Genomic DNA, 20,069 nt, shown 5'->3' with positions numbered 1-20,069 from the left:
GGAGCGCGGGGCGGGGCCGAGGCGGCAGGCGCCCGGGCGAGCAGGGCTGGGAGGGGTCCTGGGCCCGAGGTTGGGGCTGGGGCTGTGCCCGCCTGCGAGCCGGAACCCAGGGAGCGAGTGAGGTGGAGTGGGGCGGGGCGGACTGGGGCGGACTGGGGCGGACTGGGGCGGACTGGGGCGGACTGGGGCGGACTGGGGCGGACTGGGGCGGACTGGGGCGGACTGGGGCGGACTGGGGCGGACTGGGGCGGGGCCGAGCTAGAGATGGGGCGCCGAGGCGCTGGGACCCGACCGTGAGCTCATCTTTCGTGGGGAGAGCTGAGTTCTGGGGGCGCCAGAGCGGAGGCGGAGACGGAGACGTGAAGGCGGGGCTGAGTGGGCGGAAGAGAGCCTTGGCTGAGGTGAGGCCCAGAAGCGGGAATTGAGAGATGGAGGCTGCACCTGAGGGACATAGTTGGGACAGGACCTGTTTTCCAAATGCCAGGCTGCTACAATTTGTCCAGTTCCTCTTGGTTTGTCTTTTGGGGGCAGCCTTAAGTCGTCCCACTGCTCCTCCTCATTACACTGCCCAGTTACCTCAGGTCCAGGTGCTGCTCCGATTTCCTCTTTGTCCAGCCCTGGGATACCTGCCCTGTGGTCACACAAGTGAAAGTGCTTGGCCACTTAGTCTACTGTGCAATGTCTCTCTTACGACTCTTTGCTCTTTTTGTTTCAGAAAACCTTGAGTCTTGGTGCAATGTGTTTGACTTCTTTAAGGGCAGAAAGGGTGGGAGAAGGAGAAGTAAACCTCTAATCTTTGGTCCTCTCCAAGAATGAAATGACACTCGGTTTTTCCATTATTTTACAGACATGGCCACCAGTCACCCTGTAGGACACGTGCAACTGCCCCGAGCGGATGCCATTCGTTCACGTCTCATTGATACTTTCTCTCTCATCGAGCATCTGCAAGGCTTGAGCCAAGCTGTGCCACGACACACTATCCGAGAGATAGTTGGTCAGCAGCCTGTTTCTTAACTACCATAGATTTAAGTCTCCTCACCACACCCTCCAAAGTGTAGAAAGCAGCGACCATTTTAAGGGTGAAAAATTCAGGGAAGATTGGCTTGCTTGCTAGTTTGTAAATGATATCAAACTTGATAAATCAAAGGCTTTGTAAAGAAAGCTTTGAGCCCAGGAGATCGCTCACTTTTAGGCTTAGGATAACTACTAGCACTACTAGCCCTGGCCAACTTGGAAGTTTCTATTTCCAAGACACTAAAAATTCTGAGGGTTGAACCTGCTGCCTTTATTCTTGGGCATGGACAGTGTTGGTCGTAAGTGATAAATTAGCTGGTATTCCAAACTAATGTTAATTGCAGTGAGAAAGAACAGCAAGGCAAGCCTCTGCACTAGGGGACCCATTATGTAACCAGTATCCCTGGCCCTGGTCCTGCCTGTTCTTCATATCCCCCAGAGACTTCTCTTTATATGTATCCACTGTCCCTTTTAATTTTTGGTCTAGATCCTTCCCGTCAAAAGAAGGTTATGTTGGGAGATCAACACCAGCTGGTGCGATTCTCCATAAAGCCTCGACATACAGGACAAATTACACACGGCCGGAGGCTGATGAGCAGGCTTCGAGTGCGCTGCAGTCAGAGGCCACCTCTTTCCTTGTGGGCTGGATGGGTCCTTGAGTGTATCCTTTTGTGCCCCTCATTTTTAATCGTATGCCTTTACTGCCTCTCTTGCCTTATCATCTGCCCTTAGACTTATTTTCCCTTTTCCAAACTCCCATTTTCTTCTAATCCTCACTGGTTCTCTTCTTGCCCTTATGATACCACCTGTATAAGAAAGAATTCCACTCTGTATGTTTCCTTAAGAGAAAACAGGTCCTCTCTTCACAAACTTCATCATCTTTCTCATCTTTTTGAATACGATTGTACTGATGGTTGAAATAGGTGAGAACTGAGAACTGACATTGGATGGAAGAGGAAGTGGCTGTGGGTAATTTTTCCTATAAATTGATCATTTTTAAATTTTTGAATGTTATTTGAATTGTGATAGAGACAATTATATTAAGTCTTGGAGTAGGATTTATGCAACTGCTAAGATGTTGAAATATTTGAAGGGCTCTCTAGAGTGGTAGATATAAAGTAATCTAGACACAGAGTATAATAGACTTATGGGCAACCAAAGATGTGAAGACCAGTTATATTTCTTATGTCAGTTTAGTTTAATAGTTGTTTAAATTAGCCTTTTGTATTAGAGATATTAGTGCCTATCAGTGAGTGATGCAACATTTACATTTTTTACAAGTATATTCAATGTTAAGTCCAAATAAGCTCACAAAGAATGTAAAGTTAGCTACAACTAAAATATTAGATGAGCCAAAAAATGATTAAAGAGTAAATGATTCTAAAATCAGTCCTAGGGGCACCTGGGTGGCTCAGTGGGTTAAAGCCTCTGCCTTTGACTCGGGTCATGATCCCATGGTCCTGGGATCTAGCCCCGCATCAGACTCTCTGCTTGGTGGGGAGCCTGCTTCCTCCTCTCTCTCTGCCTGCCTCTCTGCCTACTTGTCTTTTCTGTCTGTCAAATAAATAAATAAAATCTTTTAAAATTTTTTTAAAAATGAAATGTATTAAAAGCAAAAGAACATCTGAAAAATCAATGGCTCATTTGATTATCATCTCAAACAAACTGCTCAGAATTGATGAAAAGGGAGCTCCTGGGTGGCTCAGATGGTTAGGTGTTTGCCTTCAGCTCAGGTAATGATTTCCAGGTCCCGGGATCGAGGCCCACGTTGGGCTCCCAGCTCAGCAGGGAGTCTGCTTCTTCCTCTCCCTCTGCCTCTCCTTCTGCTTGTGCTCTGTCTCGTTCTCTCTCAAATGAATAAATAAAATATGTATTAAAAAAATGATGAAAAGGACAGTAGAAATACTTACTCCTTGTTTCATCCTCATTGTTTCAGGGAATTTTCCCACTTTAAGGTTTTTTGTTTTTTTGTTTTAGACTTATTAAAATATATATATATATATTTTTTTTTGACAGACAGATCACAAGTAGGCAGAGAGACAGAGAGAGAAAGGGAAACAGGCCCCCTGCTGAGCAGAGAGCCCAATGCAGGCCTCTGTGGGGCTCAACCCTAGAACCGTGAGATCATTATCTTAGCCAAAGGCAGAGGCTTACTGAGCCACCCAGGCACCCTGGAGTTTTCCTATTTTAAAATGGTCTTTTAATGCAATCAGCTCAAAGATATTTAAATATATACAATAGTACTTGATACCCACTACAGTGTGCTATATACTTTGAAGTACTTATTCTTTTTAGAGAGAGGGAGAAAGAGTGTGCATGCGTGTGGAGAGGGGAATGACAGAGGGAGAGGGAGAGAATCTCAAGCAGCCTCCATTCCTCAGCGATGGCTTGCAGCATGGTGTGCGGCTTGATCTCACAACCCCGAGATAATGACCTGATCAAAAGTCAGATGTTTAACCAACTGAGCCACGCAGGCACACCTGTATCTTGACGTATTTTATTTTCTCCCCATTGTGGTGAGGATTTTGAAGTAAGTCACCCTTATTTCCTATTTCTTGTATAATAACTGGCATGTATTTGTGGTGTTAAGGGTATAGTCTTAAGCCTTGGAATAAAGTAAACAACCATAAATGTCAGGATTTCCTGGATCTAATGGACAAATAAAAATAGAATAGCACTAACCATTCTAGTTGGTAAAACAGTTGGATATGAAACGTGATCACTGTGCTACAGGATAGGTAGATTCCTTGAGTGGCCATTATCTGACAAGTTCAGCAAAATTGTATCTTATTAAATACATTCTCATGGTAGAAAGGCAGTAGGGATTTTGCAAAGGCAAAGAATTTGTGACTAACAGATGTCTTTGAACAGACCAATTCATGTGATAAACATTGAGACTGTTTAAGTTTTTTTTTTTTTTTTTTTTTATTTGATAGAGAAATCACAAGTAGACGGAGAGGCAGGCAGAGAGAGAGAGAGAGGGAAGCAGGCTCCCTGCTGAGCAGAGAGCCTGATGTGGGACTCGATCCCAGGACCCTGAGATCATGACCTGAGCCGAGGGCAGTGGCTTAACCCACTGAGCCACCCAGATGCCCTGTTTAAGTTTTTTTAAAAAAACAATTTTCCAGATCATAGAGAATGTTGTTATAGATAGGGGAAAAAATAGTAATTAACAAACAGTTCTATAGATCAAAGCTCCCCATCCTTTTCTTTTCTTTTCTTTTCTTTTTTTTTTAAGAGAGAGTATACATGCTGGTGGGAGTTGGAAGGTTATTAAGCAGGCTCCAAGCCCAGCCCAGGGCCTGAACATGGGACTCCATCTCATGACTCTGAGATCATGACCTGAGCTGAAATCAAAAGAGTTAGGTGCTTAACCAACTAAACCACCCAGGTGCCCCATCCCCAGTATTTATGGTCTTGTGATTTTGTTTCCCAGTAATACAACTATAAACTTGTAAACCTCCTTAGGAGTTTAATCATTCCATTAGTTCTCTATGAGAAAAAGAAGCAAGTTGAAGTAGAAGTAATATTTCAGACTAGCATATTATTAAATATTGTATTCTAAAGTGTATAATATACTTTAAAAAATTATAACGTTAGCACATTTTTACATTTGCCATTTTGTAAGTGATTCCTGCTGTTTTTAAATATATGAAAAAAATAAAGGAAATATATGATTTATCCATAAGTGAATTTTTTTTAAAAGATTTATTTATTTGACAGACAGAGATCACAGAAGGAGAGAGAGAGAGAGAGAGAGGAGGACGCAGGCTCCCTGCTGAGCAGAGAGCCCAATGTGGGGCTCTATCCCAGGACCCTGGGATCATGACCCGAGTGGAAGGCAGAGGCTTAACCCACTGAGCCACCCAGGCGCCCCCAAAGTGAATTTTTAAAGGCCATTATATATTGTTTGGCTCAGGGATCAAATATATTTATTTTATATATTATATGTTTTTTAATTTAAGTTTTCGTTCTTTTTAAAACATTGAGATATAATTGACATATAACATTAATTTCAGGTTTACAGCATTATGTATTATATGTTAAGTACATCTTATATGTTAAGGTGTGGAGAAAATTTAATTATGTTTTACGGTATAAAAAAAATTTACTTTTACAATGATATTGGTAATTCTACTATTCACTTTAAACATCAGTTGGCTTATTTTTATTATTTTCACATTTTGTTTCCAAATGATGAGAGGGAGAAAAGAAAGATTTGACTCATTTGCAATCCATTTTCTGAAAATAACACATTGCAAGTGTGAATAGTCCTTATTTCCAACAACAACAAAAAAATTCATGTATAACGTCATTATAATTTTTTACATTGATTTTGAGGTTTTAGAGATATCTTGATGTGCTATATATAAGAATAATTCTGCAAGTTTATCTCAAGATGATCTTCATCAGAGTCTATAAATTGCATTCATCTGATCAAATACTTTATATAGCGTTAGTGTTCCTTACTTCATTGTGGATATAATGAGCCAAATCTTCTTTCTTTTCTCCTCTCATCATTTAAAAAAAATATAATATTTGTGCACAAATGAATTTTTAAGTGACATTATTTGTTGTTTGGTGTGGGGATCAAATGTGTTTTATGTATTATGTTTTTTTTAATTTTTTTAATTTTTTTTAAAGATTTTATTTATTTATTTGACAGAGAGAGATCACAAGTAGGTAGAGAGGCAGGCAGAGAGAGAGAGAGAGGGAAGCAGGCTTCCTGCGGAGCAGGGAGCCCGATGCGGGGCTCGATCCCAGGACCCTGAGATCATGACCCGAGCCAAAGGCAGCAGCCCAAACCACTGAGCCACCCAGGCGCCCCTGTTTTTATTTTTTTTGTATTGTATGTTTTTAAATTTAATATTATGGATATAACCAGCCAAAAAACGGTTACAATTTCAAACTATTTGACTGTCAAAATTGACAGCAGTTTGTGTTGTTCAGAGTGATTGAATATGTTCTTGTAATCTCCATTAACTGCCAAGGATATCAGTCATAGTGTACTTGGAGGCTCTCAGATTGTTCTGTTTTAAAGGGAAACATATTAGGGGTACCTGGATGGCTCAGCCATTAAGCATCTGCCTTTGGCTCTGGTCATGATCCCAGGGTCTTAGGATGAAGCCCCACATGGGGCTCCTTGCTCGGTGGGAAGACTGCTTCTCCCTCTCCTACTCCCCCTGCTTGTGTTCCCTCTCTCCCTGTCTCCCTCTGTCAAATAAATAAATACAATCTTTAAAAAAAGAGAGAGAAACATATTAAATTATTATTTAACTTTTAAGCCTATTTTGATTTCAGTGTTTTTTTTTTCCCTACCGCGTGGTATACATCCATTAAATGCATAAAAGAAATGAAGAGGGTTGAAAGATGAAGGCAGTAAACTGAGGAATAGCAATTAGCAGATAATAGGGTTTTAGAGAGAATGTATAGGATTTAATTTTCTTCCCAGGACAAAATCAGTTTTAGAGAAGAATGGGAAAGTTTTAAAAACTAACAAATAGGGCGCCTGGGTGGCTCAGTTAGTTAGTTAAGCGACTGCCTTTGGCTCAGGTTACCCGCATTGGGCTCCCAGCTCCATGGGGAGTCTGCTTCTCCCTCTGATCTTCTCCCCTCTCACGCATTCTCACTCTCTCTCTCTCTCTCAAACAAATAAATAAAATCTTAAAAAAAAAAAAAAAAACTAACAAAGAACCAAATAATTTTTTAAAAGATTTTATTTATTTATTTGCCAGAGAGAGCACCAGCAGGGGGAGCAGCAGGCAGAGGGAGAGGCAGGCTCCTCGCTGTGCAGGCAAACCTATATGGGACTCCATCTCAGGGCCCTGGGATCATGACCTGAGCCAAGGCAAAGGTTAACTGACTGAGCCACCCAGGCATCCTAAGAACCAAATAATTTCTTGTTATAGCTCAGTATGTCTCATGAATCTGGCTTCTTGTTCATACTTCCTTATCAAAGACTTTTTACATATCATGGCCCTACATTTTCATTCTTTTCTTAAGGCCCATAGCTTCTTTGTGAAGTTTGGGACTGTAGTGCCAGTGTAGCAGAAGAGTGGTGGTAGTGAAGAGAGCAATCCCTTGGTTACTGTCTGACCCCCGAGTGGAAAGGCAGTGACTTGCAGCTGTTAGGCATATTGATACCAGCAGGGAGAAGAGTTGTAGCTGTTTTTCATGGTCAATTCATTCCTTTCCTGTATTTCACAGGTTGAAAAAAAATCAATGTTAAGAAAAACAAGGAAAAATGGAACAGCAATGGGCACACTGTGGTTTATAATAGTTTCTGATCATTCTGTACCCTTTGGTTTCCCAGTTCCTTAACCTTTATTCATCCTTTGCTCTACTCTCACAGAATTGCTTGAATCCTCAAATACCAAATTGTGGTCGCTCAAGCTGACTCTGGAGGTGGCAGCTTGGTTCATCTTGCTTATTTTCATCTTGGAGATCCTTCTTATGTGGATATCCAGCTTTTTCCTCTTCTGGAAGAATGCCTGGAATGTCTTTGACTTTGTTGTCACCATATTGGTAAAGATAAATATCCTGAGGATTAGTTTGGTGGGTTAAGGAATGAGCCTAGGTCAATCAAAATGACAAGGAAAGTTAATTAGATCACAAGAAGAATGTCATTATTTTGATATTTTTAAAAAAATTTCAGTCAGTCTTTGCAGGAGTTGTTGGTAGTAGTAGCAAGACAGAATTTAACCACAACATTACCCCAGCAAGAACAGCTACCAGTTACTAAGCACTTATTAAGTGCCAGGCACCATTCTAAGTGTTTTTCATGTTCTAAGTATTTTCTCACCACTTGAGCTCCACAACAACCCAATGAGATAAGCACTGTGCTTATCCCCTTTGAAGTGCAGGGTTTTAAGTAATTTAGTAGAGGAAGGCTTAATTGGAAATAGTCCTCAGAGAATGCTGTTCAAGGGATAATGCCCAAGGAACTATGAAGAAGATGAGATAGGGGTAACTGTGAAGAAGAAGGGGTAACTGTGCATGGGTGCTTTGGGTACATTTTACTCATAATCTGTGTGTTTCCCACAGTCCCTGCTTCCGGAAGTTGTGGTGCTGGTGGGGGTAACAGGCCAGTCTGTGTGGCTCCAGTTGCTGAGGATCTGCCGGGTGCTAAGGTCTCTCAAACTCTTTGCACGATTCCGTCAAATTCGAGTCATTATTTTGGCCCTGGTGAGGGCTCTCAAGGTGATTTGACTGTTGCAGCTAAACCAACTGGGCAGGGTGGATAAATATGGGAATTTAACATAAAACAAGGCTGGGTGGATCAAAGAGGGATGTATGAAATGTCACTGGATGAGAAAGGGCTGGGGACAGGTGCTGTGGTATAGAGATAACTAGACTTGGGAGTGGAAGTGAGGGTTTTTTTGGGGGGGGGGATTTCCAGGGTGGGCTTAACTCTGCTGTAGGTAGAATCAGCCTAGTTTGGCCCGCCTCTGACTCAAGGTCATGGCCTCTAGAGCATGACCTTCCTCCTGATGTTGCTGCTCATCTTCTTCTACATTTTTGCTGTGACTGGTGTCTACTTCTTTGAGGATTACACCCGTTCAACTCGCCAGGACCTGGAGTACCCCATGTTCTTCTCGTAGGCAGGACGGGGGTGGGGGAGAATTGAGGGTGGGGGGAAAGAGTTTGGGCAAGAGACTGGAAAGCTAGTCCAAAGTAAGTAATACAAAATGTATGGTCTATTGTAAGGAACTGGAATAGAACACAGTAAGGAGAAAAAAGAAAGCAAAGGAATACTGAGTAATAGTAGCCCTGATTTTGAGGAAAGGGTGACTAGTTCCAGGTTTGCTCTGGATTTTGAAATTGAAACATCCCCTCCTCAGCCATTTTTAGATAGTAGTATACTCCAGTGCCTAAGCTCTGGTTTCTATACTCACTTACCTCTTGAAAAGTGGAAATAATAGTAGCACTACCTCATCAGAGTATAGGAATAAGAGTAATGCATTTTTTTTTTTAAAGATTTTATTTATTTATTTGACAGACAGAGATCACAAGTAGGCAGAGAGGCAGGCAGAGAGAGAGAGAGGAGGAAGCAGGCTCCCCGCTGAGCAGAGAGCCCGATGCGGGGCTCGATCCCAGGACGCTGAGATCATGACCTGAGCCGAAGGCAGCGGCTTAATCCACTGAGCCACCCAGGCGCCCCAGAGTAATGCATTTTTGCACTTAGCACAGATTTTGACACAATGTAAGTGATACACAGGCTACTATGACTCTGAAGTCACTGGTTTTACCTCAAAGGCTAGGTGTGGTTACACGTGCACACACCTAGATTAATTCAAAAGTAAAATCCTGATAAGATCTTTGTCTAGAGAAGGGGTGATTGCCAGTAGATAGTCAGTTGGATTTAGATGAAATAATGTTATTCATGAATTGGAATCCAATCTTGTCAGCACCTCTTAGGTATCAGACTAAGAGGTAGCTTTGTAAGAGTATTGAGTTGGGAGAGTCCTAAATTTTCATCTAATGCAGGCTCTGATATTTTCAATAAATTGTATATGGAAGACTAGGAAGGAGGGACGCCTGGGTGGCTCAGTTGGTTAAGCAGCTGCCTTCGGCTCAGGTCATGATCCCAGCGTCCTGGGATCGAGTCCCACATCGGGCTCCTTGCTCAGCAGGGAGCCTGCTTCTCCCTCTGCCTCTGCCTGCCATTCTGTCTGCCTGTGCTTGCTCTCTCCCCCTCTCTCTCTCTGATAAATAAATAAAATTAAAAAAAAAAAAAAGACTAGGAAGGAAAGAAGGAAAATTCAGATACCTTCCTGAGATCTTTTGTGGCACATTCATTATTATTCATTATTTGGGATCACATGTTTATGTCACATACCTATCCATTTACTTAAGAATGACTTCATACCAAGGAACTAAATAGGAACAATGTTTGCTAAATTTTTTTTTCCTTAAGATTTATTTGACAGAGAGAGAGAGAGATCACAGGTAGGCAGAGAGGCAGGCACAGAGAGAGGGGGAAGCAGGCTCCCCGCTGAGCAGAGAGCCTGATGCGGGACTCGATCCCAGGACCCTGAGATCATGACATGAGCGGAAGGCAGAGGCTTAACCCACTGAGCCACCCAGGCACCCCGATGTTTGCTAAATTTTTAAGTGATCTTCTGTTCGATGAAGTCCATAGGACAGTGAAGAATGAACTTAGAAAAAACATATGTAGCTGGTGATTCATTCAATCTTTAAAAATTCAGCCAGTACCTATTTACTAAGCACCTTCTATGTTCCAGGCAATAATGGAATAGTGAGAGATATTTATGGATTATTCAGGATAAAGGAAAACCCAACAAAACAACTGCAAACTGAAGAATGCTTAGCTAAAAAGTTGTTAGAAAAGAAGCCAAAGTCAGAGCAAACTACAAAGAAATGTTCTTATGCTGCTTTAAGAGTAAGAAAATACTGTTTCTTAGAGATTTAGATCTCTGTTCTGTCTGTACTCATACCTCCTTTCTCTATAGGGACCTGCTGAATTCCCTCGTGACAGTGTTCATCCTCTTCACCATGGACCATTGGTATGCACTGCTTCAGGATATCTGGAAGGTTCCTGAAGTCAGCCGTGCCTTCAGCAGCATCTATGTCATCCTTTGGTTGTTACTTGGTTCCATTATCTTTCGAAACATTATAGTAGCCATGATGGGTAAGCACAGAAGAGAGGAAACTTGGTTGTGAGGGGTGGCTAGGAAGAAATTAGGATGAAAGGTAGGATTGGGAGATTATGCATAGAGAGAACCTGAGGTAGCAGGAAGGCTTGGGGCCTGAAATGGATATTTCACTTGGTTTCTCCCCACCCAAGCCCTCTCTCCAGGTCTAGTCACCACAATCTCCCAACTCCTAATGGCCCTTTGGGGCAGTTACTAACTTCCAGAATATCAGGAATGAGCTGAACGAGGAGATCACACATCTGGAGGTTCAGCATAAAGCTGACATATTCAAGCGGCAGATTATCCAAAGGTCTGCTGCCCCATTTTCAAACTCAAGTTTAGTTCTGAAGGGTATCCTAACCTCATTCCCTGTTTCCATTCCTTGGCCTTGAACCCATTATTCCCTTCTCTTCCACAGAAGATTTGCCCCAGGGTTAGAATTCCCCAGCTCTCAAATATTGCCTGATTCTTTATCCACTCTTGGGACTTTCCTACTCTTTTTCACCTCTTACATCAATGTGTTCTCCTCAGTTTTCTTCACTTTATGGTCTGAATTGTTTTCTTTTTCCCTTCCATGCTCCTGCATCAGTATAACTCTCTTCACTCTTCTGTGTTTTTTGCTTTGCAGGAGACAAAACCTGTCCCCTGAGGTAATGAGGTCAAGCATAAGCAAAGTGGATACCAGGTTAGGAGTGTAAATGTGAACTGGGATGGACAAATGTGAAGGAAGAGAGGGTAGAAAACCAAAGACAAAGGTTGACTTTGAGAGATAATCCATTTATTCAATAACTATTTATTGTAGTAGGTTAAGTGGTGGCCCCCCAAAAGAAATATCCATGTTCTAACCCCTGAACCTGTGAACATGATTTTATTTGGTAAAGGGGTCTTTACAGATGCAATTAAGGATCTTGAGATGCAATCATCCTGGAATATCCAGGTAGGCCTTAAATGCAGTGAAAAAGTCCTTTATAAAAGACAGAAGAGGAGAAGACATAGACATTGAAGAAGAGAAGATGTGAAGATGGACATAGAAATTAAGAGAATTGGAGTCATGCAACCACAAGCCAAAGGAAGCCAATGAATGCTAGGCAACTGCCAGGAGCTAAAGGAAGTAAGGAATCATCTCCCCTAGTAGTTCCAGAGGGAGTATGGTCCTGAAGACAACTTGATATCAGACTTCTGTCTCCCAGAATTGTGAGAGAATAAGTTTCTGTTATTTTAAGCTACCAAGTTTGTGGTAATTTATTACAGCAGTGATAGGAAACTAATACAAATACCTTCTATGAAACAGATGTTATTCTAGACCCTGAGTGCTCAGCAGTGGACAATAGCAGTGGACAAAAGCAGAAAGAAAAACAAGAAATTCATTCAAGAAATAATTATTTTAGGGGCACCTGGCTGACTCACTTGGCAGGGTGTGTGACTCTTGATCTTGGGGTCATGAGTTCAAACCCCACATTGAGCAATAATAATTATTATTTATATAAGCTTTTTTTAATTAAGTAAACTCTGCACACAATGTGGAGCTTCATCTCATGACCCCAAGATTGAGTCAAATGCTCTACTAACTGAGCCAATTAGGCGCCCCAAGAAATAAATATTGAATACCCATTAGGAGCTTGGGCTATATCAGTGAACAAAATAGGCAATAATGCCTGTTATGGAGCTTACATACCGTGGGGTGGGGGGAGATGAGACAATAAACAATATATAAATGAGCAAGTTAATATATTAAAATATGATAAGCATTATGAAAAAAATAGAATAGGTGAAAAGGGATTGGAATATAGGGTGGGGATTGCAGATGGGTTATAATTTTTTTTTAAGATTTTATTTATTTGACAGACAGAAGTCACAAGTGGGCAGAGAGAGAGAGAGAGAGAGAGAGGAGGAAGCAGGTTCTCCACTGAGCAGAGAGCCTGATTTGGGGATCGATCCCAGGACCCTGGGATCATGACCTGAGCTGAAGGCAGAGACCTAACCCACTGAACCACCCAGATGCCCCATGGGTTATAATTTTAAACAAGGTAGTCAGTATGGCTGCATTTAAAAGGTGACATTTGGGGGCACCTGGGTGGCTCAGTGGATTAAGCCGCTGCCTTCGGCTCAGGTCGTGATCTCGGTGTCCTGGGATCGAGCCCCGTATCGGGCTCTTTGCTCAGCGGGAGCCTGCTTCTCTCTCTCTCTCTCTGCCTGACTCTCCACCTACTTGTGATCTCTCTCTCTGTCAAATAAATAAATAAAATCTTTAAAAGGTGACATTTGGTCTATGCTACCTAAAGCAATCTACATATTTAATGCAATTCCTATCAAAATACCATCCATTTTTTTCAAAGAAAGGGAACAACCCTAAAATTTATATGGAACCAGAAAAGACCTTGAATAGCCAAAGGAATATTGAAAAAGAAAGCCAGAGTTGGTAGCATCACAATTCTGGACTTCAAGCTCTATTACAAATCTGTTATCATCAAGACAGCATGGTACTGGCACAAAAAGAGACAAATAGATCAATGGAACAGAATAGAGAGCCCAGAAATAGACCCTCAACTCTATGGTCAACTAATTTTTGACAAAGCAGGAAAGAATGTCCAATGGAAAAAACACAGCCTCTTCAATAAATGGTGTTGGAAAAATTGCAGCCACATGTAGAAAATGAAATTGGACTATTTCTTTACACCACACACAAAAATAGACTCAAAATGGATAAAGGACCTCAATGTGAGAAAGGAATCAATCAAAATCCTTGAGGAGAACACAGGCAGCAACCTCTTCGACCTCAACCGCAGCAACATCTTCCTAGGAACATCGCCAAAGGCAGGGGAAGCAAGGACAAAAAGTGAACTATTGGGATTTCATCAAGATCAAAAGCTTTTGCACAGCAAAGAAAACAGTTAACAAAATCAAAAGACAACTGACAGAATGGGAGAAGATGTTTGCAAAGGACATATCAGATAAAGGGCTAGTGTCCAAAATCTATAAAGAGCTTAGCAAACTCACCACCCAAAGAACAAATAATCCAATCAAGAAATGGGCAGAAGACATGAACAGACATTTCTGCAAAGAAGACATCCAGATGGCCAACAGACACATGAAAAAGTGCTCCACATCACTCGGTATCAGGGAAATACAAATCAAAACCACAATGAGGTATCACCTCACACCAGTCAGAATGGCTAAAATTAACAAGTTAGGAAATGACAGATGCTGGCGAGGATGTGGAGAAAGGGGAACCCTCCTACACTGTTGGTGAGAATGCAAGCTGGTGCAACACTCTGGAAAACAGCTTGGAGGTTCCTCAAAATGTTGACAATAGAACTACCCTATGACCCAGCAATTGCACTACTGGGTATTTACCCTAAAGATACAAACGTAGTGATCCGAAGGGGCACGTGCACCCGAATGTTTATAGCAGCAATGTCTACAATAGCCAAACTATGGAAAGAACCTAGATGTCCATCAACAGATGAATAGATAAAGAAGATGTGGTATATACACAATGGAGTACTATGCAGCCATCAAAAGAAATGAAATCTTGCCATTTGTGATGACATGGATAGAACTAGAGGGTATCATGCTTAGCAAAATAAGTCAATCGGAGAAAGACAACTATCATATGATCTCCCTGATATGAGGAAGTGGAGATGCACATGGGGGGGTTAAGGGGGTAGGAGAAGAATAAATGAAATAAGATGGGATTGGGAGGGAGACAAACCATAAGTGACTCTTAATCTCACAAAACAAACTGAGGGTTGCTCGGGGGAGGGGGGTTTTGAAAGGGGGGTGGGGTTATGGACATTGGGGAGGGTATGTGCTATGGTGAGTGCTGTGAAGTGTGTAAACCTGGCGATTCACAGACATGTACCCCTGGGGATAAAAATACATTATATGTTTATAAAAAAATAAAAATTAAAAAATTAAAAATAAAATAAAAATAAAAGGTGACATTTGAACAAAGACATGGAAGAGGGAAGGGGATTACTGTGTTGAAATCTGTGGGAAGAGTGTTATAGGCAGAGGGAATAGCTGATGTGTTTGAAAAACAGCAAAAAAACCACTGACAATAGTAGGGTTACCAGTGGGGGAGAGTGACAGAAGATGAGGTCAGAGAGATAATGGGCACCTGATCTTATAGGGCTATGAGGGCCACTGTGGAGACTTAGACTTTCACTCTAAGTGGAATGGAGAGCCACAAAGTAGAGTAGTGATATGAAGACAGATTAAGACAGATTACTCTCTCTCAGGTGCCTGGGTGGCTCAGTTAAGTTGCTGCCTTCGGCCCAGATCATGAACCCAGGGTCCTGGGATCAAGCCCCGCATTGGTCTCCTTGCTCAGTGGGGAGCCTGCTTCACCCTCTCCTACCGACTCATGATCTCTCTTACAAATAAATAAATTAAAAAAAAATAAGAAGAAGGACTACTCTGGTTGCTATGCTGATGATGCACAGTAGAAGAATGGGAAGAAGCAGAGAGATGAGTTAGAAGGCTAAAGCTATCCAGGCAAGAGGTGATGATGGCTCAGATAAGAGTGATACCAGTGAGAAAAGATGTATTTTTAAGGTAGAATCAAGAGGATTTCTTGGTGAATTGGATGGAGTATAAGAGAAGAGTTGAGAATGACTCCAAAGTTTTGGCCAGAGTAGTTAGAAGGATAGATTAGCTGAGATGGGGAAGATGTGAGTAGAAGAGGTTTGATAGGCAAAGAGTTCATTCTGGCTTGAATTTGAGATGTCTATTAGACATTCAGGTGCTGATATGTGAGTAAAAGTTGAATATTCAAGTCAAGATTGAGGAGCGAAATCTGGACTAGAGGTTTAAATTTGCATTTAGAAGACATTTAAACTCAGAAGAGATCACCAAGGAGTGACTGTAGATGAGGAAGATAAAAAGTCCAAGAGCTATGGCTTGGGGCCTCTCAAGCGATAGAACCAAGGGGGCAAAGCTATAGTTGTGGTTAAATGGGCATAGACCTGGGCACCTGGGTGGCTCAGTGGGTTAAAACCTCTGCCTTTGGCTCGGGTCATGGTCTCAGGGTCCTGGGTTCCAGCCCCACACTGGGTTCTCTGCTCAGCAGGGAGCCTGCTTCCCTTCCTCTCTTTCTGCCTGCCTCTCTGCCTACTTGTGATCTCTGTCTGTCAAATGAATAAATTTAAAAAAAAAAATCTTAGAAAAAAAAAAAAAGAAATGGGCATAGACCTACAGAGCAAGGAGTTAAAACTTAGCAAAATAAGGTGGAGTGTAGAATGTGGAAGCCTGAGTAAAATGGAACACAGAAGCTATGTGGTGAGGGGCACTAATAGATACTACACGGGATCGTTGAAGTCAGAGGTGCTTAAAAGCTCGAATTTTGGGAGTGGTTGGGCCCTCATGACCTTAAGTCCCAGCTTCAGGGGATGGCAAGGGTCATGGCCAGCATAATGAAAGAACTAGCCACATCTCATAAACGTATTTGAAGGAATAAAATTTCTCCTTTCACTTATAGAGATCCCAATCAACAAAGGAAATCTTTGGTCTTACCAGCAGCTTTTGAAGAAGAGTCTAAACACAGTGCTGATGAAGAGGGTTCAAGAACATCTGCACTGAAAATAGAAGAGTTTTCATCAAAAATGAAAAAGTCCCCATCTTCCTCCTCCTCCTCCTCTTCCTACTCATCTTCATCTTCCTATTATTCCTCCTCTTCTGAATCCAGACATCTAGACCCCATCGGTAAGCAGAGTCTCTTTCATTTGAATTCAGACTCCTCGAGGAGACATCCCAGTCTTAATAGGAGTTCTCCCACTGTATCTACTCCCAGTTTTCTCCACTAGTCTGATTTTCTGGTCTTAATTGCTTTCTTTGTGCTTTTGTTCATTTCCCCTGTACTTCCACTTCACTTTGGGTAAGTGTGGCTGTGGCTGTCTTTGCTTACTATAAAAAGCAGTCTCTTGGTGATGTTCCCTTTTCCTTCCCTGATTCCTGTTTACTCTTGCATCCCTGCTTTCCCCCCACATGATAGGATCTATTAGCTCTTACCCAACTTCCACAGATCTAGACATGTGTTTAAGAAGCATTCCTCCCTCCAGGTCAGTTGGACTGGGAGACTCATGTGCACCAGAATCTGCCTGGACTAATGGAAATGGATCAGGATGACCGTGTTGTTTGGCCCAGAGATTCACTCTTCCGATATTTTGAGTTGCTAGAAAAGCTTCAGTATAACTTAGAGGAGCGTAAACGATTGCAGCAGTTTGCAGGTATGGATTTAGAGCAGTCATGGGACCCAGGGGTTAAGTACATTAGAGTAGCATGGTGGAATAACATATAACTGGGGAGAAGGAGAAGGGTGTCCACTATTTCAGCATTTCAGCCTGTGAATTTCCACCTCACGCTTAAAAATGTGATTCCTTGGTTTGATATGTCACATTCTTATGTCCTGATTTTTTATAATCTAGAGAGAACCTGAAGCTTTGCTTCTCCAGTAGGGAAAACCTAAATGCTATGAGGTCTGAGAGTTTGTTTCCCAATTGCAGTTGTTGGATGCTAGGATAAGGTGGGCTCTTGCTCCATTTGTGCAGTCCACTACCTTTTGGACCTGTTTCTGCTCTCTCAAGGGCATATTTCAGACCTGAGTGGTAGGGCCTCAACCTCAAATTGGGTAGCAATGGGGATTAGACAGTGAGCAGAGAGCTCACAAGTGCCCACTGCTCCCAGCTCCCAAAAGAGGTTTATGAATTAAATATTTTTCTTCTTATCAGCCCCTTCTAGTGTCAGCCTAGGCAAAGAGAAGTATATACATTATTTAAATAGTAGAGTTAATTTAAGTGGAAAACTACTTGCTCAAAATTCTTTCCCCTAAAGTTTACCACTGAGAGATGAATTGGGGTTAATAAATTCTCCCTCTAAAAATACAAAAACTAGGGGCGCCTGGGTGGCTCAGTGGGTTAAGCCGCTGCCTTCGGCTCAGGTCATGATCTCAGGGTCCTGGGATCGAGTCCCGCATCGGGCTCTCTGCTCAGCAGGGAGCCTGCTTCCTTCTCTCTCTCTCTGCCTGCCTCTCAGTGTACTTGTAATTTCTCTCTGTCAAATAAATAAATAAAATCTTTAAAAAAAAAAACAAATAAATAAATAAATAAATAAAAATACAAAATCTGGAAAAGTTAAGGGTCATTTTTTATAACTTTTTTTTTTTAAAGATTTTATTTATTTATTTGACAGAGAGAGATCACAAGTAGGCAGAGAGGCAGGCAGAGAGAGAGGAGGAAGCAGGCACCCTGCTGAGCAGAGAGCCCGTTGTGGGACTCTGAGATCATGACCTGAGCCGAAGGCAGCGGCCCAACCCACTGAGCCACCCAGGCGCCCCTCATTTTTTATAACTTAACAGAGAGTATTGTTGTCTTACTCATATCTAATTGAAATTAGCTCAATGTGAAAGTAACAATAAGGGAAGAAGAATGTGTGCGTGATAGGCACAGGAGGGCAATTAGAGGAATTTACACCAGTGAAATATGGAATTTAGAGTAGGATGTCACTGACAGGCTTTGCCTGCTTCAGGTTAATCCTACTCGTTCCAATTGTCCAACCCACTTGTTCTCTGGGTAGAAACAGGGTGAAAGAGAGGAGAAGGAGCAAAGTAGCTTCTTTAATCTGGGTTAATTCATCTATGGCAAAGAGTACTGACTCATAGAGCTTAATGAAAGTAAAAGATTTTCTGTGGGGACCTAGAACCCAGAGAAGCAGGGTCTACAGGCATTTGGATGTCCTGAAGACTGCCTCACAGTCTTATTTCTTTACAGTGCAAGCACTGATGAACTTTGAAGACAAGTAAAGCTGACAATGGATGGCTTCAATTTCTTTGGCAAAAAATTAATGAAAAGAAGAGTTGGAAATGGAGAATTCAAAGTATACCTGTCTAATAAATACTGTTGGTAATTAGTGGTCTGTTTCTGAGACGAAAGGGATACTGTAAGGTATAAAGTCAGGCTGCAAAGGTTAGTTCAGGTGCCAGTGGGGCTCATGATGCTTGGTTTTCTACTCTTTGCACAGCTCCTGAATCTCATTTTTTTCTTGACTTTGTTCTTGTAACCCCCACCCTTCCTGCAACCTCTACTTCTGGACAGAGTCCTAATTTTACCATCTCCTTCCCTGACGGGTATGGGCCTCTGGGGGTGGGAGGGTAAAGAGATCCCAGGAGCTATAGGGTAAGTAATGGAGAACTATTGTTTCCATTGTGCACTATGATCATTGCTTCTCCTATGCATCATTAACTTTCATCAAATATTGGGGCACTTAGGTGGCTCAGTTGGTTAAGTCTCTGATTCTTTGGTTAAGTCTCTGCTGAGCAGAGAGCCCGATGCAGGACTCGATCCCAGGACCCTGAGATCATGACCTGAGCCGAAGGCAGCGGCTTAACCCACTGAGCCACCCAGGTGCCCCAGCCTCTGATTCTTGATTTTTGTTCAGGTCATGATCTCAGGGTTGTGGGATCAAGCCCCTTGTCAGACTCAGCACTCAGCACTCAGCACAGTCTGCTTGTCCCTCTTCCTCTGGTCCTCCCTGCCACTCATGTGTGCTCTCTCGCTTTCTCTCTTTTTCAAAAAAATAAAATAAAAATAAAATCTAAAATAAAACCCCATTGGGGCGCCTGGGTGGCTCAGTGGGTTAAGCCGCTGCCTTCGGCTCAGGTCATGATCTCAGCGTCCTGGGATCGAGCCCCGCATCGGGCTCTCTGCTCCACAGGGAGCCTGCTTCCCTTTCTCTCTCTCTCTGCCTGCCTCTCTGCCTACTTGTCATCTCTGTCTGTCAAATAAATAAATAAAATCTTTAAAAAAAAAAATAAAATAAAATAAAATAAAACCCCATTAATCAAATATCATTTCATTAAAGGGTCCCTTTATGGGACACCTTGGTGGCTCAGTCAGTTGAGCATCTGGCTCTTGATTTGAGCATCCAGGTTAAGCTCGGGTCATGACCTCATGGGTCATGAGATCCAGCCCCAGATTGGGTTCCTTGCTCTGTGGACGGCAGCAGGGGAGTCAGCTCTGCTTGAAATTCTGTCCCTCTGCCCCTCCCCCAACTCACTCACACGTGAGGTCTCTCTCTCTCTCTCTCCCAAATATTTTTTTTTAGCAATTTTTATTTTTAAAATATTTTTATTTATTCGACAGAGAGAGAGAGATCACAAGTAGGCAGAGAAGCAGACAGAGAGAGAAGGGAAGCAGGCTCCCTATAGAGCAGAGAGCCCAATGTGGGGCTCCATCCCAGGACCCTGAGATCATGCCTTGAGCTGAAGGCAGAGGCTTAACCCCCTGAGCCACCCAGGTGCCCCTCCCAAATAAATATTTTTTATTTTTAAAGATTTTATTTATTTATTTGACAGAGAGCACAAGTAGGCAAAGAGGCAGGCAGAGAGAGAGAGGGAAGCAGGCT

At 42.4% G+C, this 20,069-nt stretch overlaps 1 protein-coding gene across 4 annotated transcripts; it reads left to right on the top strand.

Annotated features, from left to right (window-relative positions):
- Positions 1–2: 2 nt before the first annotated feature.
- Positions 3–18,575, top strand: CATSPER2 (cation channel sperm associated 2). Of its 4 annotated transcripts, none has more exons than XM_045067789.1 (13): positions 3–122; positions 848–994; positions 1,502–1,675; positions 1,869–1,937; positions 7,367–7,539; positions 8,059–8,214; positions 8,487–8,611; positions 10,488–10,666; positions 10,881–10,980; positions 11,299–11,355; positions 16,150–16,373; positions 16,730–16,897; positions 18,437–18,575. In XM_045067789.1, the coding sequence occupies exons 2-13, from the start codon at positions 850–852 to the stop codon at positions 18,466–18,468; spliced, it is 1,602 nt and encodes a 533-aa protein (XP_044923724.1). In that variant the 5' UTR covers positions 3–122; positions 848–849; the 3' UTR covers positions 18,469–18,575. The 4 variants fall into 4 exon arrangements, with proteins under 4 accessions (XP_044923724.1, XP_004751322.1, XP_044923725.1 ...); XM_004751265.2 differs by lacking the exon at positions 3–122 and adding an exon at positions 179–401; XM_045067790.1 differs by lacking the exons at positions 3–122; positions 8,487–8,611 and adding an exon at positions 179–401 and having other exon boundaries at positions 8,059–8,144.
- Positions 18,576–20,069: the final 1,494 nt, after the last annotated feature.

This window comes from Mustela putorius, unplaced genomic scaffold (assembly GCF_011764305.1).
Source record: "Mustela putorius furo isolate JIRA1106 unplaced genomic scaffold, ASM1176430v1.1 tig00003898_pilon_pilon_pilon, whole genome shotgun sequence".
Taxonomy (NCBI): Eukaryota; Metazoa; Chordata; class Mammalia; order Carnivora; family Mustelidae; genus Mustela; species Mustela putorius.
Note: the sequence above shows the minus strand (reverse complement) of the source record. Positions and strands in the feature narration are given on the sequence as shown.

What these genes read in the sequence shown, in the direction of transcription:
- CATSPER2 (XM_045067789.1), top strand. Translation starts at nt 850, where the DNA reads ATGGCCACCAGTCACCCTGTAGGACACGTGCAACTGCCCCGAGCGGAT. An exon ending in TGTACTGATGGTTGAAATAG is followed by an intron (nt 1,938 to 7,366) that starts GTGAGAACTGAG and finishes CTACTCTCACAG; the next exon opens with AATTGCTTGAATCCTCAAAT. An exon ending in AAGCGGCAGATTATCCAAAG is followed by an intron (nt 10,981 to 11,298) that starts GTCTGCTGCCCC and finishes TTTGCTTTGCAG; the next exon opens with GAGACAAAACCTGTCCCCTG.